Here is a 25,317-nt window from a genome sequence, read left to right as displayed (position 1 = left end):
AGGACAGAGTCTCACGACCAGAAACTACCTCTACCTGTGGGCTGCGATCAAACGTTTAACCTTCTGTTTGTTCAAAGATTCAAACTTTATCGCAAGCTAAAAAATTATAATTTAATATTTCACTCAAATGTTTTAGCCCTAGTTTGGTTGTATATTTACAGGTGTTTTAGCCCTGGTCTGGTTGTATATTTACAGGTGTTTTAGCCCTGGTCTGGTTGTGTATTTACAGGTGTTTTAGCCCTGGTCTGGTTGTATATTTACAGGTGTTTTAGCCCTGGTCTGGTTGTGTATTTACAGGTGTTTTAGCCCTGGTCTGGTTGTATATTTACAGGTGTTTTAGCCCTGGTCTGGTTGTACATTTACAGGTGTTTTAGCCCTGGTCTGGTTGTGTATTTACAGGTGTTTTAGCCCTGGTCTGGTTGTATATTTACAGGTGTTTTAGCCCTGGTCTGGTTGTATATTTACAGGTGTTTTAGCCCTGGTCTGGTTGTGTATTTACAGGTGTTTTAGCCCTGGTCTGGTTGTATATTTACAGGTGTTTTAGCCCTGGTCTGGTTGTGTATTTACAGGTGTTTTAGCCCTGGTCTGGTTGTATATTTACAGGTGTTTTAGCCCTGGTCTGGTTGTATATTTACAGGTGTTTTAGCCCTGGTCTGGTTGTATATTTACAGGTGTTTTAGCCCTGGTCTGGTTGTGTATTTACAGGTGTTTTAGCCCTGGTCTGGTTGTATATTTACAGGTGTTTTAGCCCTGGTCTGGTTGTGTATTTACAGGTGTTTTAGCCCTGGTCTGGTTGTATATTTACAGGTGTTTTAGCCCTGGTCTGGTTGTATATTTACAGGTGTTTTAGCCCTGGTCTGGTTGTGTATTTACAGGTGTTTTAGCCCTGGTCTGGTTGTATATTTACAGGTGTTTTAGCCCTGGTCTGGTTGTGTATTTACAGGTGTTTTAGCCCTAGTCTGGTTGTATATTTACAGGTGTTTTAGCCCTGGTCTGGTTGTATATTTACAGGTGTTTTAGCCCTGGTCTGGTTGTGTATTTACAGGTGTTTTAGCCCTGGTCTGGTTGTATATTTACAGGTGTTTTAGCCCTGGTCTGGTTGTGTATTTACAGGTGTTTTAGCCCTGGTCTGGTTGTATATTTACAGGTGTTTTAGCCCTGGTCTGGTTGTATATTTACAGGTGTTTTAGCCCTGGTCTGGTTGTATATTTACAGGTGTTTTAGCCCTGGTCTGGTTGTATATTTACAGGTGTTTTAGCCCTGGTCTGGTTGTATTTACAGGTGTTTTAGCCCTGGTCTGGTTGTATATTTACAGGTGTTTTAGCCCTGGTCTGGTTGTGTATTTACAGGTGTTTTAGCCCTGGTCTGGTTGTGTATTTACAGGTGTTTTAGCCCTGGTCTGGTTGTATATTTACAGGTGTTTTAGCCCTGGTCTGGTTGTATATTTACAGGTGTTTTAGCCCTGGTCTGGTTGTATATTTACAGGTGTTTTAGCCCTGGTCTGGTTGTGTATTTACAGGTGTTTTAGCCCTGGTCTGGTTGTATATTTACAGGTGTTTTAGCCCTGGTCTGGTTGTGTATTTACAGGTGTTTTAGCCCTGGTCTGGTTGTATATTTACAGGTGTTTTAGCCCTGGTCTGGTTGTGTATTTACAGGTGTTTTAGCCCTGGTCTGGTTGTATATTTACAGGTGTTTTAGCCCTGGTCTGGTTGTGTATTTACAGGTGTTTTAGCCCTGGTCTGGTTGTATATTTACAGGTGTTTTAGCCCTGGTCTGGTTGTATATTTACAGGTGTTTTAGCCCTGGTCTGGTTGTGTATTTACAGGTGTTTTAGCCCTGGTCTGGTTGTATATTTACAGGTGTTTTAGCCCTGGTCTGGTTGTGTATTTACAGGTGTTTTAGCCCTGGTCTGGTTGTATATTTACAGGTGTTTTAGCCCTGGTCTGGTTGTATATTTACAGGTGTTTTAGCCCTGGTCTGGTTGTATATTTACAGGTGTTTTAGCCCTGGTCTGGTTGTGTATTTACAGGTGTTTTAGCCCTGGTCTGGTTGTATATTTACAGGTGTTTTAGCCCTGGTCTGGTTGTGTATTTACAGGTGTTTTAGCCCTGGTCTGGTTGTATATTTACAGGTGTTTTAGCCCTGGTCTGGTTGTATATTTACAGGTGTTTTAGCCCTGGTCTGGTTGTGTATTTACAGGTGTTTTAGCCCTGGTCTGGTTGTATATTTACAGGTGTTTTAGCCCTGGTCTGGTTGTGTATTTACAGGTGTTTTAGCCCTGGTCTGGTTGTATATTTACAGGTGTTTTAGCCCTGGTCTGGTTGTATATTTACAGGTGTTTTAGCCCTGGTCTGGTTGTGTATTTACAGGTGTTTTAGCCCTGGTCTGGTTGTATATTTACAGGTGTTTTAGCCCTGGTCTGGTTGTGTATTTACAGGTGTTTTAGCCCTGGTCTGGTTGTATATTTACAGGTGTTTTAGCCCTGGTCTGGTTGTATATTTACAGGTGTTTTAGCCCTGGTCTGGTTGTATATTTACAGGTGTTTTAGCCCTGGTCTGGTTGTGTATTTACAGGTGTTTTAGCCCTGGTCTGGTTGTATATTTACAGGTGTTTTAGCCCTGGTCTGGTTGTGTATTTACAGGTGTTTTAGCCCTGGTCTGGTTGTATATTTACAGGTGTTTTAGCCCTGGTCTGGTTGGGTGTGGTTGGGCTCAGCTGCGGAGGGGAGTAGCTCAGGGAAAAGGTGCTGGGAAGAGGCCTAATTGGCCTCAGCTGCAGGGGATCAGATGTTCTGGTGTCTTTTCCATATATACATATAAATATATATAATATATATTTATAAATATATACCATATACATATTATATATATATATATATTATATGTATTATATATATTATATATATATATATACTGGTATCAGTGTACTGAGGACAGAGGACATACTGGTATCAGTGTACTGAGGACAGAGGACATACTGGTATCAGTGTACTGAGGACAGAGGACATACTGGTATCAGTGTACTGAGGACAGAGGACATACTGGTATCAGTGTAGTGGGGACAGAGGACATACTGGTATCAGTGTACTGAGGACAGAGGACATACTGGTATCAGTGTACTGAGGACAGAGGACATACTGGTATCAGTGTAGTGGGGACAGAGGACATACTGGTATCAGTGTACTGAGGACAGAGGACATACTGGTATCAGTGTAGTGGGGACAGAGGACATACTGGTATCAGTGTAGTGGGGACAGAGGACATACTGGTATCAGTGTAGTGGGGACAGAGGACATACTGGGGGACTAACATGTGATCTGTGTCTCTGCAGAAGTACCGTTACCAAGACGATGAGACTCCGCCCACCGACCCCAGTCACAGTCACATGACCCCCGGACGCAGCACCGAGCTGAGCCACGCACACCTGGACGGATACACACACCCTGCTGCCCTCACCGTACGCACGCACACACACACACACACACACACACACACACACACACACACACACACACACACACACACACACACACACACACACACACACACACACACACACACACACACACACACACACACACACACACACACACACACACACACAGGGGTTCATGTGCTGCTCTGGCTTCTCCACCAGATGGCGCTGTTTCTGATTAAACTAAACCGAGCTCCTTCACCAAGGGGCAGCTCACTGGTTCAAGCATGGTGCTTGGGTGTCTTGGAGGGGCCTTGAGGAGGTTCTAGGGGTCCTTGAGGAGGTTCTAGGGGTCCTTGAGGAGGTTATAGGGGTCCTTGAGAATCCTCGAGGGGTAGCTGACGAGGCTGTGAGGGTCTTTGAGAAAACTCTGGAGTTCTTTGAGGGAGTTCTACTGAGATTGTTCTGTGGGTCCTTGAAGAAGATCTAGATCCTTGAGGAGGATCCGAGGTCCTTGAGGAGGATCAGAGGTCCTTGAGGTGGATCAGAGGTCCTTGAGGAGGATCAGAGGTCCTTGAGAAGGATCAGAGGTCCTTGAGGAGAATCCGAGGTCTTTGAGGTGGATCAGAGGTCCTTGAGGAGGATCAGAGGTCCTTGAGGAGGATCAGAGGTCCTTGAGGTGGATCAGAGGTCTTTGAGGAGGATCAGAGGTCCTTGAGGTGGATCAGAGGTCCTTGAGGTGGATCAGAGGTCTTTGAGGAGGATCAGAGGTCCTTGAGGTGGATCAGAGGTCTTTGAGGAGGATCAGAGGTACTTGAGGAGGATCAGAGGTCCTTGAGGTGGATCAGAGGTCTTTGAGGTGGATCAGAGGTCCTTGAGGATGATCAGAGGTTTTTGAGGAGGATCAGAGGTCCTTGAGGAGGATCAGAGGTCTTTGAGGTGGATCAGAGGTCCTTGAGGTGGATCAGAGGTTCTTGAGGAGGATCAGAGGTTTTTGAGGAGGATCAGAGGTCCTTGAGGAGGATCAGAGGTCCTTGAGGTGGATCAGAGGTCTTTGAGGTGGATCAGAGGTCCTTGAGGTGGATCAGAGGTCTTTGAGGAGGATCAGAGGTCCTTGAGGTGGATCAGAGGTCCTTGAGGTGGATCAGAGGTCTTTGAGGAGGATCAGAGGTCCTTGAGGTGGATCAGAGGTCTTTGAGGTGGATCAGAGGTCTTTGAGGTGGATCAGAGGTCCTTGAGGTGGATCAGAGGTCTTTGAGGAGGATCAGAGGTCCTTGAGGTGGATCAGAGGTCTTTGAGGAGGATCAGAGGTCCTTGAGGAGGATCAGAGGTCCCTGAGGAGGATCCATCCTGGTTGTGTGATTGAGGTCATCACTAATCACTCAGAGCTGAGATCAGTTCTACAGCCAGAGGGAGTTCATCTCTTTAATTACTGACACACACACACACACACACACATGCACACGCACATGCACAGACACACACGCACACACACGCACACACACACACACGCACATGCACACACACACACACCGTGGGCTGCATCGGCCATCACTATGATAACGACGACAGGGTGGGGGGGGGGAGCAGAAGGGGAGTTACCATGGCAACAAGATTAGCCTAATAAGAATGTGTGTTTACTGAAATTATTGTAACTGTAAGAATGAGTTCACTACCTGTCTCACTCTCCCTGTCTCACTCTTCCTGTCTCACTCTCCCTGTCTCACTATCTCTGTCTCACTCTCCCTGTCTCACTCTCCCTGTCTCACTCTCCCTGTCTCACTCTCCCTGTCTCACTCTCCCTGTCTCACTCTCCTTGTCTCACTATCCCTGTCTCACTCTCTCTGTCTCACTCTCTCTGTCTCACTCTCCCTGTCTCACTCTCCCTGTCTCACTCTCTCTGTCTCACTCTCTCTGTCTCACTCTCTCTGTCTCACTCTCTCTGTCTCACTCTCCTTGTCTCACTCTCTCTGTCTCACTCTCTCTGTCTCACTCTCTCTGTCTCACTCTCCTGTCTCACCCTCCTGTCTCAATCTCATGTCTCACTCTCCTGTCTCACCCTCCTGTCTCACCTTCCTGTCTCACTCTCCTGTCTCACTCTCCTGTCTCACTCTCCTGTCTCACTCTCATGTCTCACTCTCATGTCTCACTCTCTGTCTCACTCTCCCTGTCTCACTCTCTCTGTCTCACTCTCTCTGTCTCACTCTCCCTGTCTCACTCTCTCTGTCTCACTCTCTGTCTCACTCTCTCTGTCTCACTCTCTCTGTCTCACTCTCTCTGTCTCACTCTCCTGTCTCACTCTCCTGTCTCACTCTCATGTCTCACTCTCATGTCTCACTCTCCTGTCTCACTCTCATGTCTCACTCTCCTGTCTCACTCTCCTGTCTCACTCTCATGTCTCACTCTCCTGTCTCACTCTCCTGTCTCACTCTCATGTCTCACTCTCCTGTCTCACTCTCCTGTCTCACTCTCATGTCTCACTCTCATGTCTCACTCTCCTGTCTCACTCTCCTGTCTCACTCTCTCTGTCTCACTCTCCTGTCTCACTCTCTCTGTCTCACTCTCTGTCTCACTCTCATGTCTCACCCTCCTGTCTCACCTTCCTGTCTCACTCTCTGTCTCACCTCTCTGTCTCTCTCTCTGTCTCACTCTCTCTGTCTCACTCTCTCTGTCTCACTCTCTCTGTCTCTCTCTCTCTGTCTCACTCTCTCTGTCTCACTCTCCCTGTCTCACTCTCTCTGTCTCACTCTCTCTGTCTCACTCTCCCTGTCTCACTCTCTCTGTCTCACTCTCTCTGTCTCACTCTCTGGGACTCTATCATGAAGACACTTCATATAGAGCTCTCTCTGGGTCTATGTCTCTCTATCACTCTCTCTCTCTCTCTCTCTGGGTCTAGCTGACTCTCTCTCTCTCTGGGTCTATGTCTCTCTATCACTCTCTCTCTCTCTGGGTCTATGTCTCTCTATCACTCTCTCTCTCTCTGGGTCTAGCTGACTCTCTCTCGCTCTGGGTCTATGTCTCTCTATCACTCTCTCTCTCTCTGGGTCTATGTCTCTCTATCACTCTCTCTCTCTCTCTCTGGGTCTAGCTGACTCTCTCTCTCTCTGGGTCTATGTCTCTCTATCACTCCCTCTCTCTCTGGGTCTATGTCTCTCTATCACTCTCTCTCTCTCTGGGTCTAGCTGACTCTCTCTGTGGGTCGATGTCTCTCCACCACCCTCTCTCTCTCGCCCCTTTGTGATGTCATTATTCTGCCAACCCAGAGAGAGAGTGTATAGAGAGAGAGAGGTAAAGAGAGAGAAAGAGAGAGATAAAGAGAGAGAGTGGTAGAGAGACATAGACCCACAGAAGCTGTGGAGAAGAAAGAGAGCGAGCGGAGGAGGAAGGAGGGAGGGAAGGAGGAAGGGAGGGAACCAGAAACAGCCTCTCTTTCTCTTGCTCTCTCTCTCTCCCTCTCTCTCTCTGTTTCTCTTCGCTGGGATCCGACGCTCTTCATTCCTCTCCATCTCACAAAAGGTTCTTGTGGTTTATCCTCTCTCTCTCGTTCTGTCCCCTCTCTGGATGAACGAGGGATGAGTGATGTGTTAGCATGTCGGAGGCTTCGCTAACGAGCTTCTTCTTCTTCTGGGACTCCCTCCTCCCTCCATCTCTCTCTCTCCGTCGGCTTGTTAATTATTCATCCGTCACTCCATCAGCCTTTATGTAACGCCTCCTGCTGAGAGAGAGACAGGCGGAGAGAGAGACAGGCATGTTTGTGTCGGTGTGGTACGCTAAGAAGATGGGGAGACGGTTCATCAACAACGTGAGGCGAGCAAAGAGGCACAGGCAGAGGATGATGGTAGGACCCTCTCGTCACCACGGTAATGGCTCACTAGGACCGCCGGCGCTGGTTCTGTTCACCGGCTCCTGGACCCGGCTGGCATGTCAGATGAGACCTGCTGGTTCTGGAGAGACAGAGACCTGCTGGTTCTGGAGGGCTGGAGACCTGCTGGTTCTGGAGGGACAGAGACCTGCTGGTTCTGGTCCAGGACCGACGGCTCAGATTCTAGTTTAGATTCAATCTGCTGCTTGAGTCTTAAAATGTATTTTGCTAACAGACTGAGCCCGTCTACTGCTGGTGGTCCAGACCGGTAGGTTGTAGTCCAGACCGGTAGATTGTAGTCCAGACTGGTAGGTTGTAGTCCAGACTAGCATGTTGTAGTCCAGACTGGTTGGTTGTAGTCCAGACCGGTAGGTTGTAGTCCAGGCTGGTAGATTGTAGTCCAGACTGGTAGGTTGTAGTCCAGACTAGCATGGTGTAGTCCAGACTGGTAGATTGTAGTCCAGACTGGTAGGTTGTAGTCCAGACCGGTAGGTTGTAGTCCAGACTGGTAGGTTGTAGTCCAGACTAGCATGTTGTAGTCCAGACTGGTAGGTTGTAGTCCAGACTAGCATGTTGTAGTCCAGACTGGTAGGTTGTAGTACAGACTAGCATGGTGTAGTCCAGACTGGTAGGTTGTAGTCCAGGATGGTAGGTTGTAGTCCAGACTGGTAAATTGTAGTCCAGACTGGTAGGTTGTAGTCCAGACCGGTAGGTTGTAGTCCAGACTGGTAGGTTGTAGTCCAGACTGGTAGGTTGTAGTCTAGACTCGTAGGTTGTAGTCCAGACTGGTAGGTTGTAGTCCAGACTGGTAGGTTGTAGTCCAGACTGGTAGGTTGTAGTCCAGACTGGTAGGCTGTAGTCTAGACTCGTAGGTTGTAGTCCAGACTTGTAGGTTCTAGTCCAGACTGGTAGGTTGTAGTCCAGACTGGTAGATTGTAGTCCAGGATGGTAGGTTGTAGTCCAGACTGGTAGGCTGTAGTCCAGACTGGTAGATTGTAGTCCAGGATGGTAGGTTGTAGTCCAGACTGGTAGGCTGTAGTCCAGACTGGTAAATTGTAGTCCAGACTGGTAGGTTGTAGTCCAGACTAGCATGTTGTAGTCCAGACTGGTAGATTGTAGTCCAGACTGGTAGGTTGTAGTCCAGACTGGTAGGTTGTAGTCCAGACTGGTAGGTTGTAGTCCAGACTAGCATGTTGTAGTCCAGACTGGTTGGTTGTAGTCCAGACTGGTAGGGTGTAGTCCAGACTAGCATGTTGTATTCCAGACTGGTAGGTTGTAGTCCAGACTGGTAGGTTGTAGTCCAGACTGGTTGGTTGTAGTCCAGACTGGTAGGTTGTAGTCCAGACTGGTGTGTCGTGGTCCAGACTCGGTTTGTGCATTAAGAAGGTTCCAGAGTCTTTGACAATCCTCTCCAGCGCCTCGCAGAACGGACCTGGAGGAGACCCAGAGACCAGGAGGAGACCCAGAGACCTGGAGGAGACCCAGAGACAAGGAGGAGACCCAGAGACCAGGAGGAGACCCAGAGACCTGGAGGAGACCCAGAGACCAGGAGGAGACCCAGAGACCTAGAGGAGACCCAGAGACCAGGAGGAGACCCAGAGACCTGGAGGAGACCCAGAGACCAGGAGGAGACCCAGAGACCTAGAGGAGACCCAGAGACCAGGAGGAGACCCAGAGACCTGGAGGAGACCCAGAGACAAGGAGGAGACCCAGAGACCAGGAGGAGACCCAGAGACCTGGAGACCCAGAGACCAGGAGGAGACCCAGAGACCTGGAGGAGACCCAGAGACCAGGAGGAGACCCAGAGACCTGGAGGAGACCCAGAGACCTGGAGGAGATCCAGAGACCAGGAGGAGACCCAGAGACCAGGAGGAGACCCAGAGACCTGGAGGAGACCCAGAGACCAGGAGGAGACCCAGAGACCTGGAGGAGACCCAGAGACCAGGAGGAGACCCAGAGACCTGGAGGAGACCCAGAGACAAGGAGGAGACCCAGAGACCAGGAGGAGACCCAGAGACCTGGAGGAGACCCAGAGACCAGGAGGAGACCCAGAGACCAGGAGGAGACCCAGAGACCTGGAGGAGACCCAGAGACCAGGAGGAGACCCAGAGACCAGGAGGAGACCCAGAGACCAGGAGGAGACCCAGAGACCTGGAGGAGACCCAGAGACCTGGAGGAGACCCAGAGACCTGGAGGAGACCCAGAGACCAGGAGGAGACCCAGAGACCTGGAGGAGACCCAGAGACCAGGAGGAGACCCAGAGACCTGGAGGAGACCCAGAGACCAGGAGGAGACCCAGAGACCTGGTCTTACCCGGGTCCAGCCCAGTGTCTGTCTCCACAAGGTGTACACCTCCTTCCCTTTGGGGGTGCCGAGGCCCACCAGCCCCCCCCACCCCACTGAGGACCCCTGCAGGTCTGCTCCTGACCTCTAGACGTCCTCCACCTGCTCAGCCCCAGAAGAGACGCCAGCGCAGGAGGGTCTGTCAGACCAGGACCAACTCCACCTTCTTTAGGGAGGAGGTCCCAGAGGAGCCCCGCATGCTGCTGGACCTCCATCCTGGTTCACCAGAGGCTCCGCCTCTTTTCAAAGAGTTCCACAGTTTAAAGATGGACTGGAAGAAGGGGGTCCACAGCAGGGTCTACCCCGGACCAGCAACCGGCTGTAGGGACACTCGGCTGTCTTGACACTCGGCTGTAGGGACACTCGGCTGTAGGGACACTCGGCTATAAGGACACTCGGCTGTATCGAGAATCGGCTGTAGCGACACTCGGCTGTAGGGACACTCGGCTGTAGCGAGACTCGGCTGTAGGGACACTCGGCTGTAGGGACACTCGGCTGTATCGAGACTCGGCTGTAGGGACACTCGGCTGTATCGAGACTCGGCTGTAGCGACACTCGGCTGTAGGGACACTCGGCTGTAGCGAGACTCGGCTGTAGCGACACTCGGCTGTAGGGACACTCGGCTGTAGGGACACTCGGCTGTATCGAGACTCGGCTGTAGGGACACTCGGCTGTCTTGACACTCGGCTGTAGCAAGACTCGGCTGTAGGGACACTCGGCTGTAGGGACACACGGCTGTAGGGACACTCGGCTGTAGCGACACTCGGCTGTATCGAGACTCGGCTGTAGGGACACTCGGCTGTAGCAAGACTCGGCTGTAGGGACACTCGGCTGTAGGGACACACGGCTGTAGCGACACTCGGCTGTAGGGACACTCGGCTGTATCGAGACTCGGCTGTAGGGACACTCGGCTGTAGGGACACTCGGCTGTAGCGAGACTCGGCTGTAGCGACACTCGGCTGTAGGGACACTCGGCTGTAGCGAGACTCGGCTGTAGGGACACTCGGCTGTAGCGACACTCGGCTGTATCGAGACTCGGCTGTAGGGACACTCGGCTGTAGCGACACTCGGCTGTAGCGACACTCGGCTGTAGGGACACTCGGCTGTAGCGACACTCGGCTGTATCGAGACTCGGCTGTAGGGACACTCGGCTGTAGCAAGACTCGGCTGTAGGGACACTCGGCTGTAGGGACACACGGCTGTAGCGACACTCGGCTGTAGGGACACTCGGCTGTATCGAGACTCGGCTGTAGGGACACTCGGCTGTATCGAGACTCGGCTGTAGGGACACTCGGCTGTAGCGACACTCGGCTGTAGCGACAGTCGGCTGTAGGGACACTCACTGTATCGAGACTCGGCTGTAGGGACACTCGGCTGTAGGGACACTTGGCTGTATCGAGACTCGGTTGTAGCGACACTCGGCTGTAGGGACACTCGGCTGTAGCGAGACACGGCTGTAGAGACACTCGGCTGTCTTGACACTCGGCTGTAGGGACACTCGGCTGTAGCGACACTCGGCTGTAGCGAGACTCGGCTGTAGGGACACTCGGCTGTAGCGACACTCGGCTGTATCGAGACTTGGCTGTAGGGACACTCGGCTGTAGCAAGACTCGGCTGTAGGGACACTCGGCTGTAGGGACACACGGCTGCAGCGACACTCGGCTGTAGGGACACTCGGCTGTATCGAGACTCGGCTGTAGGGACACTCGGCTGTCTTGACACTCGGCTGTAGGGACACTCGGCTGTATCGACACTCGGCTGTATCGAGACTCGGCTGTAGGGACAGTCGGCTGTAGCGACACTCGGCTGTAGCGACACTCGACTGTAGGAACACTCGGCTGTAGGGACACTCGGCTGTCTTGACACTCGGCTGTAGCGACACTCGGCTGTAGGGACACTCGGCTGTATCGAGACTCGGCTGTAGGGACACTCGGCTGTAGGAAACTCGGCTGTATCGAGACTCGGCTGTAGGGACACTCGGCTGTCGCGACACTCGGCTGTAGGGACACTCGGCTGTAGGGACACTCGGCTGTCTTGACACTCGGCTGTAGGGACACTCGGCTGTATCGAGACTCGGCTGTAGCGACACTCGGCTGTAGCGAGACACGGATGTAGAGACACTCGGCTGTCTTGACACTCGGCTGTAGGGACACTCGGCTATATCGAGACTCGGCTGTAGGGACACTCGGCTGTAGCGACACTCGGCTGTAGCGACACTCGGCTGTAGGGACACTCGGCTGTAGCGAGACTCGGCTGTAGGGACACTCGGCTGTAGGGACACTCGGCTGTAGCGACACTCGGCTGTATCGAGACTCGGCTGTAGGGACACTCGGCTGTAGCAAGACTCGGCTGTAGGGACACTCGGCTGTAGGGACACACGGCTGTAGCGACACTCGGCTGTAGGGACACTCGGCTGTATCGAGACTCGGCTGTAGGGACACTCGGCTGTCTTGACACTCGGCTGTAGGGACACTCGGCTGTATCGACACTCGGCTGTATCGAGACTCGGCTGTAGGGACAGTCGGCTGTAGCGACACTCGGCTGTAGCGACACTCGACTGTAGGAACACTCGGCTGTAGGGACACTCAGCTGTCTTGACACTCGGCTGTAGCGACACTCGGCTGTAGGGACACTCGGCTGTATCGAGACTCGGCTGTAGGGACACTCGGCTGTAGGAAACTCGGCTGTATCGAGAATCGGCTGTAGGGACACTCGGCTGTCGCGACACTCGGCTGTAGGGACACTCGGCTGTAGGGACACTCGGCTGTATCGAGACTCGGCTGTAAGGACACTCGACTGTCTTGACACTCGGCTGTAGGGACACTCGGCTGTCTTGATACTCGGCTGTAGGGACACTCGGCTGTATCGACACTCGGCTGTAGGGACACTCGGCTGTCTTGACACTCGGCTGTAGGGACACTCGGCTGTATCGAGACTCGGCTGTAGGGACACTCGGCTGTAGGCACACTCGGCTGTCTTGACACTCGGCTGTAGGGACACTCGGCTGTATCGAGACTCGGCTGTAGGGACACTTGGCTGTAGCGACACTCGGCTGTAGGGACACTCGGCTGTAGTGACACTCGGCTATAGGGACACTCGGCTGTAGTGACACTCGGCTGTAGGGACACTCGGCTGTATCGAGACTCGGCTGTAGGGACACACGGCTGTAGGACACTCGGCTGTAGGGACACTCGGCTGTAGGGACACTCGGCTGTAGGGACACTCGGCTGTATCGACACTCGGCTGCGACACTCGGCTGTCTTGACACTCGGCTGTCTCGAGACTCGGCTGTAGGACACTCGGCTGTAGCGATACTCGGCTGTAGCGACACTCGGCTGTAGGGACACTCGGCTGTCTTGACACTCGGCTGTAGCGACACTCGGCTGTCTTGACACTCGGCTGTAGGGACACTCGGCTGTAGCAAGACTCGGCTGTAGGGACACTCGGCTGTAGGGACACACGGCTGTAGGGACACTCGGCGGCTGTAGCGACACTCGGCTGTATCGAGACTCGGCTGTAGGGACACTCGGCTGTAGCAAGACTCGGCTGTAGGGACACTCGGCTGTAGGGACACACGGCTGTAGCGACACTCGGCTGTAGGGACACTCGGCTGTATCGAGACTCGGCTGTAGGGACACTCGGCTGTAGGGACACTCGGCTGTAGCGAGACTCGGCTGTAGGGACACTCGGCTGTAGGAAACTCGGCTGTATCGAGACTCGGCTGTAGGGACACTCGGCTGTCGCGACACTCGGCTGTAGGGACACTCGGCTGTAGGGACACTCGGCTGTATCGAGACTCGGCTGTAAGGACACTCGGCTGTCTTGACACTCGGCTGTCTTGACACTCGGCTGTATCGAGACTCGGCTGTAGCGACACTCGGCTGTAGAGACACTCGGCTGTCTTGACACTCGGCTGTAGGGACACTCGGCTATATCGAGACTCGGCTGTAGGGACACTCGGCTGTAGCGACACTCGGCTGTAGCGACACTCGGCTGTAGGGACACTCGGCTGTAGCGAGACTCGGCTGTAGGGACACTCGGCTGTAGGGACACTCGGCTGTAGCGACACTCGGCTGTATCGAGACTCGGCTGTAGGGACACTCGGCTGTAGCAAGACTCGGCTGTAGGGACACACGGCTGTAGCGACACTCGGCTGTAGGGACACTCGGCTGTATCGAGACTCGGCTGTAGGGACACTCGGCTGTCTTGACACTCGGCTGTAGGGACACTCGGCTGTATCGACACTCGGCTGTATCGAGACTCGGCTGTAGGGACAGTCGGCTGTAGCGACACTCGGCTGTAGCGACACTCGACTGTAGGAACACTCGGCTGTAGGGACACTCGGCTGTCTTGACACTCGGCTGTAGCGACACTCGGCTGTAGGGACACTCGGCTGTATCGAGACTCGGCTGTAGGACACTCGGCTGTAGGAAACTCGGCTGTATCGAGACTCGGCTGTAGGGACACTCGGCTGTCGCGACACTCGGCTGTAGGACACTCGGCTGTAGGGACACTCGGCTGTATCGAGACTCGGCTGTAAGGACACTCGACTGTCTTGACACTCGGCTGTAGGGACACTCGGCTGTCTTGACACTCGGCTGTAGGGACACTCGGCTGTATCGACACTCGGCTGTAGGGACACTCGGCTGTCTTGACACTCGGCTGTAGGGACACTCGGCTGTATCGAGACTCGGCTGTAGGGACACTCGGCTGTAGGCACACTCGGCTGTCTTGACACTCGGCTGTAGGGACACTCGGCTGTATCGAGACTCGGCTGTAGGGACACTTGGCTGTAGCGACACTCGGCTGTAGGGACACTCGGCTGTAGTGACACTCGGCTATAGGGACACTCGGCTGTAGTGACACTCGGCTGTAGGGACACTCGGCTGTATCGAGACTCGGCTGTAGGGACACTCGGCTGTAGGGACACTCGGCTGTAGCGACATTCGGCTGTAGGGACACTCGGCTGTAGTGACACTCGGCTATAGGGACACTCGGCTGTATCGAGACTCGGCTGTAGCGACACTCGGCTGTCTTGACACTCGGCTGTCTCGAGACTCGGCTGTAGGGACACTCGGCTGTAGCGATACTCGGCTGTAGCGACACTCGGCGACACTCGGCTGTAGGGACACTCGGCTGTCTTGACACTCGGCTGTAGCGACACTCGGCTGTAGGGACACTCGGCTGTAGCAAGACTCGGCTGTAGGGACACTCGGCTGTAGGGACACACGGCTGTAGGGACACTCGGCTGTAGCGACACTCGGCTGTATCGAGACTCGGCTGTAGGGACACTCGGCTGTAGCAAGACTCGGCTGTAGGGACACTCGGCTGTAGGGACACACGGCTGTAGCGACACTCGGCTGTAGGGACACTCGGCTGTATCGAGACTCGGCTGTAGGGACACTCGGCTGTAGGGACACTCGGCTGTAGCGAGACTCGGCTGTAGGGACACTCGGCTGTAGGAAACTCGGCTGTAGGGACACTCGGCTGTCGCGACACTCGGCTGTAGGGACACTCGGCTGTAGCGACACTCGGCTGTAGGGACACTCGGCTGTATCGAGACTCGGCTGTAAGGACACTCGGCTGTCTTGACACTCGGCTGTCTTGACACTCGGCTGTAGGGACACTCGGCTGTATCGAGACTCGGCTGTAGCGACACTCGGCTGTAGCGAGACACGGATGTAGAGACACTCGGCTGTCTTGACACTCGGCTGTAGGGACACTCGGCTATATCGAGACTCGGCTGTAGGGACACTCGGCTGTAGCGACACTCGGCTGTAGCGACACTCGGCTGTAGGGACACTCGGCTGTAGCGAGACTCGGCTGTAGGGACACTCGGCTGTAGCGACACTCGGCTGTATCGAGACTCGGCTGTAGGGACACTCGGCTGTAGCAAGACTCGGCTGTAGGGACACTCGGCTGTAGGGACACACGGCTGTAGCGACACTCGGCTGTAGGGACACTCGGCTGTATCGAGACTCGGCTGTAGGGACACTCGGCTGTCTTGACACTCGGCTGTAGGGACACTCGGCTGTATCGAGACTCGGCTGTAGGGACAGTCGGCTGTAGCGACACTCGGCTGTAGCGACACTCGACTGTAGGAACACTCGGCTGTAGGGACACTCGGCTGTCTTGACACTCGGCTGTAGCGACACTCGGCTGTAGGGACACTCGGCTGTATCGAGACTCGGCTGTAGGGACACTCGGCTGTAGGAAACTCGGCTGTATCGAGACTCGGCTGTAGGGACACTCGGCTGTCGCGACACTCGGCTGTAGGGACACTCGGCTGTATCGAGACTCGGCTGTAAGGACACTCGACTGTCTTGACACTCGGCTGTAGGGACACTCGGCTGTCTTGACACTCGGCTGTATCGACACTCGGCTGTAGGGACACTCGGCTGTCTTGACACTCGGCTGTAGGGACACTCGGCTGTATCGAGACTCGGCTGTAGGGACACTCGGCTGTAGGCACACTCGGCTGTCTTGACACTCGGCTGTAGGGACACTCGGCTGTATCGAGACTCGGCTGTAGGGACACTTGGCTGTAGCGACACTCGGCTGTAGGGACACTCGGCTGTAGTGACACTCGGCTATAGGGACACTCGGCTGTAGTGACACTCGGCTGTAGGGACACTCGGCTGTATCGAGACTCGGCTGTAGGGACACTCGGCTGTAGGGACACTCGGCTGTAGCGACATTCGGCTGTAGGGACACTCGGCTGTAGTGACACTCGGCTATAGGGACACTCGGCTGTATCGAGACTCGGCTGTAGCGACACTCGGCTGTCTTGACACTCGGCTGTCTCGAGACTCGGCTGTAGGGACACTCGGCTGTAGCGATACTCGGCTGTAGCGACACTCGGCTGTAGGGACACTCGGCTGTCTTGACACTCGGCTGTAGCGACACTCGGCTGTCTTGACACTCGGCTGTAGGGACACTCGGCTGTAGCAAGACTCGGCTGTAGGGACACTCGGCTGTAGGGACACACGGCTGTAGGGACACTCGGCTGTAGCCACACTCGGCTGTATCGAGACTCGGCTGTAGGGACACTCGGCTGTAGCAAGACTCGGCTGTAGGGACACTCGGCTGTAGGGACACACGGCTGTAGCGACACTCGGCTGTAGGGACACTCGGCTGTATCGAGACTCGGCTGTAGGGACACTCGGCTGTAGCGAGACTCGGCTGTAGCGACACTCGGCTGTAGGGACACTCGGCTGTAGCGAGACTCGGCTGTAGGGACACTCGGCTGTAGCAACACTCGGCTGTATCGAGACTCGGCTGTAGGGACACTCGGCTGTAGCGACACTCGGCTGTAGGGACACTCGGCTGTAGCGACACTCGGCTGTATCGAGACTCGGCTGTAGGGACACTCGGCTGTAGCAAGACTCGGCTGTAGGGACACTCGGCGGTAGGGACACACGGCTGTAGCGACACTCGGCTGTAGGGACACTCGGCTGTATCGAGACTCGGCTGTAGGGACACTCGGCTGTATCGAGACTCGGCTGTATCGAGACTCGGCTGTAGGGACGCTCGGCTGTAGCGACACTCGGCTGTAGCGACAGTCGGCTGTAGGGACACTCACTGTATCGAGACTCGGCTGTAGGGACACTCGGCTGTAGGGACACTTGGCTGTATCGAGACTCGGTTGTAGCGACACTCGGCTGTAGGGACACTCGGCTGTAGCGAGACACGGCTGTCTTGACACTCGGCTGTAGGGACACTCGGCTGTATCGAGACTCGGCTGTAGGGACACTCGGCTGTAGCGACACTCGGCTGTAGCGAGACTCGGCTGTAGGGACACTCGGCTGTAGCGACACTCGGCTGTATCGAGACTTGGCTGTAGGGACACTCGGCTGTAGCAAGACTCGGCTGTAGGGACACTCGGCTGTAGGGACACACGGCTGTAGCGACACTCGGCTGTAGGGACACTCGGCTGTAGGGACACTCGGCTGTATCGAGACTCGGCTGTAGGGACACTCGGCTGTCTTGACACTCGGCTGTAGGGACACTCGGCTGTATCGACACTCGGCTGTATCGAGACTCGGCTGTAGGGAGTCGGCTGTAGCGACACTCGGCTGTAGCGACACTCGACTGTAGGAACACTCGGCTGTAGGGACACTCGGCTGTCTTGACACTCGGCTGTAGCGACACTCGGCTGTAGGGACACTCGGCTGTATCGAGACTCGGCTGTAGGGACACTCGGCTGTCGCGACACTCGGCTGTAGGGACACTCGGCTGTAGCGACACTCGGCTGTAGGGACACTCGGCTGTATCGAGACTCGGCTGTAAGGACACTCGGCTGTCTTGACACTCGGCTGTCTTGACACTCGGCTGTAGGGACACTCGGCTGTATCGACACTCGGCTGTATCGACACTCGGCTGTAGGGACACTCGGCTGTCTTGACACTCGGCTGTATCGAGACTCGGCTGTAGCGACACTCGGCTGTAGCGAGACACGGATGTAGAGACACTCGGCTGTCTTGACACTCGGCTGTAGGGACACTCGGCTATATCGAGACTCGGCTGTAGGGACACTCGGCTGTAGCGACACTCGGCTGTAGCGACACTCGGCTGTAGGGACACTCGGCTGTAGCGAGACTCGGCTGTAGGGACACTCGGCTGTAGCGACACTCGGCTGTATCGAGACTCGGCTGTAGGGACACTCGGCTGTAGCAAGACTCGGCTGTAGGGACACTCGGCTGTAGGGACACACGGCTGTAGCGACACTCGGCTGTAGGGACACTCGGCTGTATCGAGACTCGGCTGTAGGGACACTCGGCTGTCTTGACACTCGGCTGTAGGGACACTCGGCTGTATCGACACTCGGCTGTATCGATACTCGGCTGTAGGGACAGTCGGCTGTAGCGACACTCGGCTGTAGCGACACTCGACTGTAGGAACACTCGGCTGTAGGGACACTCGGCTGTCTTGACACTCGGCTGTAGCGACACTCGGCTGTAGGGACACTCGGCTGTATCGAGACTCGGCTGTAGGGACACTCGGCTGTAGGAAACTCGGCTGTATCGAGACTCGGCTGTAGGGACACTCGGCTGTCGCGACACTCGGCTGTAGGGACACTCGGCTGTAGGGACACTCGGCTGTATCGAGACTCGGCTGTAAGGACACTCGACTGTCTTGACACTCGGCTGTAGGGACACTCGGCTGTCTTGACACTCGGCTGTAGGGACACTCGGCTGTATCGACACTCGGCTGTAGGGACACTCGGCTGTCTTGACACTCGGCTGTAGGGACACTCGGCTGTATCGAGACTCGGCTGTAGGGACACTCGGCTGTAGGCACACTCGGCTGTCTTGACACTCGGCTGTAGGGACACTCGGCTGTCTCGAGACTCGGCTGTAGGGACACTCGGCTGTAGCGATACTCGGCTGTAGTGACACTCGGCTGTAGGGACACTCGGCTGTCTTGACACTCGGCTGTAGCGACACTCGGCTGTCTTGACACTCGGCTGTAGCAAGACTCGGCTGTAGGGACACTCGGCTGTAGGGACACACGGCTGTAGGGACACTCGGCTGTAGCGACACTCGGCTGTATCGAGACTCGGCTGTAGGGACACTCGGCTGTAGCAAGACTCGGCTGTAGGGACACTCGGCTGTAGGGACACACGGCTGTAGCGACACTCGGCTGTAGGGACACTCGGCTGTATCGAGACTCGGCTGTAGGGACACTCGGCTGTAGGGACACTCGGCTGTAGCGAGACTCGGCTGTAGCGACACTCGGCTGTAGGGACACTCGGCTGTAGCGAGACTCGGCTGTAGGGACACTCGGCTGTAGCGACACTCGGCTGTATCGAGACTCGGCTGTAGGGACACTCGGCTGTAGCGACACTCGGCTGTAGCGACACTCGGCTGTAGGGACACTCGGCTGTAGCGACACTCGGCTGTATCGAGACTCGGCTGTAGGGACACTCGGCTGTAGCAAGACTCGGCTGTAGGGACACTCGGCTGTAGGGACACACGGCTGTAGCGACACTCGGCTGTAGGGACACTCGGCTGTATCGAGACTCGGCTGTAGGGACACTCGGCTGTATCGAGACTCGGCTGTATCGAGACTCGGCTGTAGGGACACTCGGCTGTATCGACACTCGGCTGTAGGGACACTCGGCTGTAGGGACACTCGGCTGTCTTGACACTCGGCTGTAGGGACACTCGGCTGTAGCGACACTCGGCTGTAGCGAGACACGGATGTAGAGACACTCGGCTGTCTTGACACTCGGCTGTAGGGACACTCGGCTATATCGAGACTCGGCTGTAGGGACACTCGGCTGTAGCGACACTCGGCTGTAGCGACACTCGGCTGTAGGGACACTCGGCTGTAGGGACACTCGGCTGTAGCGACACTCGGCTGTATCGAGACTCGGCTGTAGGGACACTCGGCTGTAGCAAGACTCGGCTGTAGGGACACTCGGCTGTAGGGACACACGGCTGTAGCGACACTCGGCTGTAGGGACACTCGGCTGTATCGAGACTCGGCTGTAGGGACACTCGGCTGTCTTGACACTCGGCTGTAGGGACACTCGGCTGTATCGACACTCGGCTGTATCGAGACTCGGCTGTAGGGACAGTCGGCTGTAGCGACACTCGGCTGTAGCGACACTCGACTGTAGGAACACTCGGCTGTAGGGACACTCGGCTGTCTTGACACTCGGCTGTAGCGACACTCGGCTGTAGGGACACTCGGCTGTATCGAGACTCGGCTGTAGGGACACTCGGCTGTAGGAAACTCGGCTGTATCGAGACTCGGCTGTAGGGACACTCGGCTGTCGCGACACTCGGCTGTAGGGACACTCGGCTGTAGGGACACTCGGCTGTATCGAGACTCGGCTGTAAGGACACTCGACTGTCTTGACACTCGGCTGTAGGGACACTCGGCTGTCTTGACACTCGGATGTATCGACACTCGGCTGTAGGGACACTCGGCTGTCTTGACACTCGGCTGTAGGGACACTCGGCTGTATCGAGACTCGGCTGTAGGGACACTCGGCTGTAGGCACACTCGGCTGTCTTGACACTCGGCTGTAGGGACACTCGGCTGTATCGAGACTCGGCTGTAGGGACACTTGGCTGTAGCGACACTCGGCTGTAGGGACACTCGGCTGTAGTGACACTCGGCTATAGGGACACTCGGCTGTAGTGACACTCGGCTGTAGGGACACTCGGCTGTATCGAGACTCGGCTGTAGGGACACTCGGCTGTAGGGACACTCGGCTGTATCGAGACTCGGCTGTAGGGACACTCGGCTGTAGGGACACTCGGCTGTAGCGACATTCGGCTGTAGGGACACTCGGCTGTAGTGACACTCGGCTATAGGGACACTCGGCTGTATCGAGACTCGGCTGTAGCGACACTCGGCTGTAGGGACACTCGGCTGTCTCGAGACTCGGCTGTAGGGACACTCGGCTGTAGCGATACTCGGCTGTAGCGACACTCGGCTGTAGGGACACTCGGCTGTCTTGACACTCGGCTGTAGCGACACTCGGCTGTATCGAGACTCGGCTGTAGGGACACTCGGCTGTAGGAAACTCGGCTGTATCGAGACTCGGCTGTAGGGACACTCGGCTGTATCGAGACTCGGCTGTAAGGACACTCGGCTGTCTTGACACTCGGTTGTAGGGACACTCGGCTGTCTTGACACTCGGCTGTAGGGACACTCGGCTGTATCGACACTCGGCTGTAGGGACACTCGGCTGTCTTGACACTCGGCTGTAGGGACACTCGGCTGTATCGAGACTCGGCTGTCTTGACACTCGGCTGTAGGGACACTCGGCTGTATCGAGACTCGGCTGTAGGGACACTTGGCTGTAGCGACACTCGGCTGTAGCGACACTCGGCTGTAGGGACACTCGGCTGTAGTGACACTCGGCTATAGGGACACTCGGCTGTAGTGACACTCGGCTGTAGGGACACTCGGCTGTATCGAGACTCGGCTGTAGGGACACTCGGCTGTATCGAGACTCGGCTGTAGGGACACTCGGCTGTAGCGAGACTCGGCTGTAGGGACACTCGGCTGTAGCGACACTCGGCTGTAGGGACACTCGGCTGTATCGAGACTCGGCTGTAGGGACACTCGGCTGTCTAGACACTCGGCTGTAGGGACACTCGGCTGTCTCGAGACTCGGCTGTAGGGACACTCGGCTGTAGCGACACTCGACTGTATCGAGACTCAGCTGTAGGGACACTCGGCTGTCTTGACACTCGGCTGTAGGGACACTCGGCTGTATCGAGACTCGGCTGTAGGGACAGTCGGCTGTAGCGACACTCGGCTGTAGCGACACTCGACTGTAGGAACACTCGGCTGTAGGGACACTCGGCTGTCTTGACACTCGGCTGTCTTGACACTCGGATGTAGCGACACTCGGCTGTAGCGACACTCGGCTGTAGGGACACTCGGCTGTATCGAGACTCGGCTGTAGGGACACTCGGCTGTAGGAAACTCGGCTGTATCGAGACTCGGCTGTAGGGACACTCGGCTGTCGCGACACTCGGCTGTAGGGACACTCAGCTGTAGCGACACTCGGCTGTAGGGACACTCGGCTGTATCGAGACTCGGCTGTAAGGACACTCGGCTGTCTTGACACTCGGCTGTAGGGACACTCGGCTGTCTTGACACTCGGCTGTAGGGACACTCGGCTGTATCGACACTCGGCTGTAGGGACACTCGGCTGTCTTGACACTCGGCTGTATCGAGACTCGGCTGTAGCGACACTCGGCTGTAGGGACACTCGGCTGTAGAGACATTCGGCTGTAGGGACACTCGGCTGTAGTGACACTCGGCTATAGGGACACTCGGCTGTCTTGACACTCGGCTGTAGGGACACTCGGCTGTCTCGAGACTCGGCTGTAGGGACACTCGGCTGTAGCGATACTCGGCTGTCTTGACACTCGGCTGTAGGGACACTCGGCTGTCTCGAGACTCGGCTGTAGGGACACTCGGCTGTATCGAGACTCGGCTGTAAGGACACTCGGCTGTCTTGACACTCGGCTGTAGGACTCGGCTGTCTTGACACTCGGCTGTAGGGACACTCGGCTGTATCGAGACTCGGCTGTAAGGACACTCGGCTGTCTTGACACTCGGCTGTAGGGACACTCGGCTGTATCGAGACTCGGCTGTCTTGACACTCGGCTGTAGGGACACTCGGCTGTATCGAGACTCGGCTGTAGGGACACTTGGCTGTAGCGACACTCGGCTGTAGCGACACTCGGCTGTAGGGACACTCGGCTGTAGTGACACTCGGCTATAGGGACACTCGGCTGTAGTGACACTCGGCTGTAGGGACACTCGGCTGTATCGAGACTCGGCTGTAGGGACACTCGGCTGTATCGAGACTCGGCTGTAGGGACACTCGGCTGTAGCGAGACTCGGCTGTAGGGACACTCGGCTGTAGCGACACTCGGCTGTAGGGACACTCGGCTGTCTAGACACTCGGCTGTAGGGACACTCGGCTGTCTCGAGACTCGGCTGTAGGGACACTCGGCTGTATCGAGACTCAGCTGTAGGGACACTCGGCTGTCTTGACACTCGGCTGTAGGGACACTCGGCTGTATCGAGACTCGGCTGTAGGGACAGTCGGCTGTAGCGACACTCGGCTGTAGCGACACTCGACTGTAGGAACACTCGGCTGTAGGGACACTCGGCTGTCTTGACACTCGGATGTAGCGACACTCGGCTGTAGCGACACTCGGCTGTAGGGACACTCGGCTGTATCGAGACTCGGCTGTAGGGACACTCGGCTGTAGGAAACTCGGCTGTATCGAGACTCGGCTGTAGGGACACTCGGCTGTAGGGACACTCGGCTGTCGCGACACTCGGCTGTAGGGACACTCAGCTGTAGCGACACTCGGCTGTAGGGACACTCGGCTGTATCGAGACTCGGCTGTAAGGACACTCGGCTGTCTTGACACTCGGCTGTAGGGACACTCGGCTGTCTTGACACTCGGCTGTAGGGACACTCGGCTGTATCGACACTCGGCTGTAGGGACACTCGGCTGTAGGGACACTCGGCTGTCTTGACACTCGGCTGTAGGGACACTCGGCTGTATCGAGACTCGGCTGTAGGGACACTCGGCTGTAGGGACACTCGGCTGTATCGAGACTCGGCTGTAGGGACACTTGGCTGTAGCGACACTCGGCTGTAGGGACACTCGGCTGTAGTGACACTCGGCTATAGGGACACTCGGCTGTAGTGACACTCGGCTGTAGGGACACTCGGCTGTAGTGACACTCGGCTATAGGGACACTCGGCTGTATCGAGACTCGGCTGTAGCGACACTCGGCTGTAGGGACACTCGGCTGTAGCGAGACTCGGCTGTAGGGACACTCGGCTGTAGCGACACTCGGCTGTATCGAGACTCGGCTGTAGGGACACTCGGCTGTAGCGACACTCGGCTGTAGGGACACTCGGCTGTAGGGACACTCGGCTGTCTTGACACTCGGCTGTAGGGACACTCGGCTGTATCGAGACTCGGCTGTAGCGACACTCGGCTGTAGCGACACTCGGCTGTAGGGACACTTGGCTGTAGCGACACTCGGCTGTAGGGACACTCGGCTGTCTTGACACTCGGCTGTAGGGACACTCGGCTGTATCGAGACTCGGCTGCAGGGACACTCGGCTGTAGCGACACTCGGCTGTTGGGACACTCGGCTGTCTTGACACTCGGCTGTAGGGACACTCGGCTGTAGCGACACTCGGCTGTAGCGACACTCGGCTGTAGGGACACTCAGCTGTATCGACTCGGCTGTCTTGACACTCGGCTGTAGGGACACTCGGCTGTCTTGACACTCGGCTGTAGGGACACTCGGCTGTATCGACACTCGGCTGTAGGGACACTCAGCTGTATCGAGACTCAGCTGTAGGAACACTCGGCTGTAGGGACACTCGGCTGTATCGAGACTCGGCTGTAGGGACACTCGGCTGTAGCGAGACTCGGCTGTAGCACCTTAAAGTAGTCCACCTGACGTCTCCACAGGAAGTGATGTAATAATCATGATGTGGCAGAGAGAGGGAGGCAGGGAGGGGTGGTCCCCATAGCTACAGTTACAGTTGCCTGGTAACCGGCCCCTGAGACCTCAACAGCAGTTACCATGGCGTTGCCGTGGAGACGAGCAGAGAGATTCAAACAGTTTTGTGTTTTTACAGATGAACGGATCAGAAGGAGAGCTGGAGTACGAGGAGATCACTCTGGAGAGGGTGAGACACACACACACACACACACACTGTTACACACACCACACATACACTGTTACACACGCACACACACACACTCACACACACTGTTACAAACACCATACACACACACACTACACACACTGTTACACACACACACAGAAGGAGAGCTGACTGAAAGTCCTCAAATAAACTATTAAGATGTAGAAAGTCACACAACTGACATGTTGAAGTGTTACTGTGTGTGTGCCTGTGTGTGTTACTGTGTGTGTGTGTTACTGTGTGTGTGTCTGTGTGTGTGTGTTACTGTGTGTGTGTGTGTTACTGTGTGTGTGTGTGTGTTACTGTGTGTGTGTGTGTGTGTTACTGTGTGTAGGGGAACTCGGGGCTGGGCTTCAGCATCGCAGGGGGAACCGATAATCCTCACATCGGAGACGACCCGTCCATCTTCATCACTAAGATCATCCCTGGAGGAGCAGCAGCCCAGGACGGACGCCTCAGGTGAGACCTGGTCCTG

At 55.5% G+C, this 25,317-nt stretch overlaps 1 protein-coding gene across 3 annotated transcripts in view; it reads left to right on the top strand.

Annotated features, from left to right (window-relative positions):
• The window catches only part of LOC130212042 (disks large homolog 4-like), a 43,114-nt gene that overhangs the window by 4,729 nt on the left and 13,068 nt on the right, over positions 1–25,317 (top strand). For 2 of the 3 annotated variants that reach the window (XM_056443148.1, XM_056443149.1), the window contains 2 exons: positions 24,774–24,824; positions 25,177–25,301. In XM_056443148.1, coding sequence (XP_056299123.1) covers positions 24,774–24,824; positions 25,177–25,301 — 176 coding nt within the window. Of the gene's footprint in view, positions 1–3,330; positions 3,457–24,773; positions 24,825–25,176; positions 25,302–25,317 lie in introns of all 3 variants that reach the window. The other variant, XM_056443147.1, reaches the window with a different exon arrangement.

The sequence above is a fragment of the Pseudoliparis swirei genome, chromosome 21 (assembly GCF_029220125.1).
Source record: "Pseudoliparis swirei isolate HS2019 ecotype Mariana Trench chromosome 21, NWPU_hadal_v1, whole genome shotgun sequence".
Taxonomy (NCBI): Eukaryota; Metazoa; Chordata; class Actinopteri; order Perciformes; family Liparidae; genus Pseudoliparis; species Pseudoliparis swirei.
This window is presented reverse-complemented; position numbering and strand designations above follow the sequence as displayed.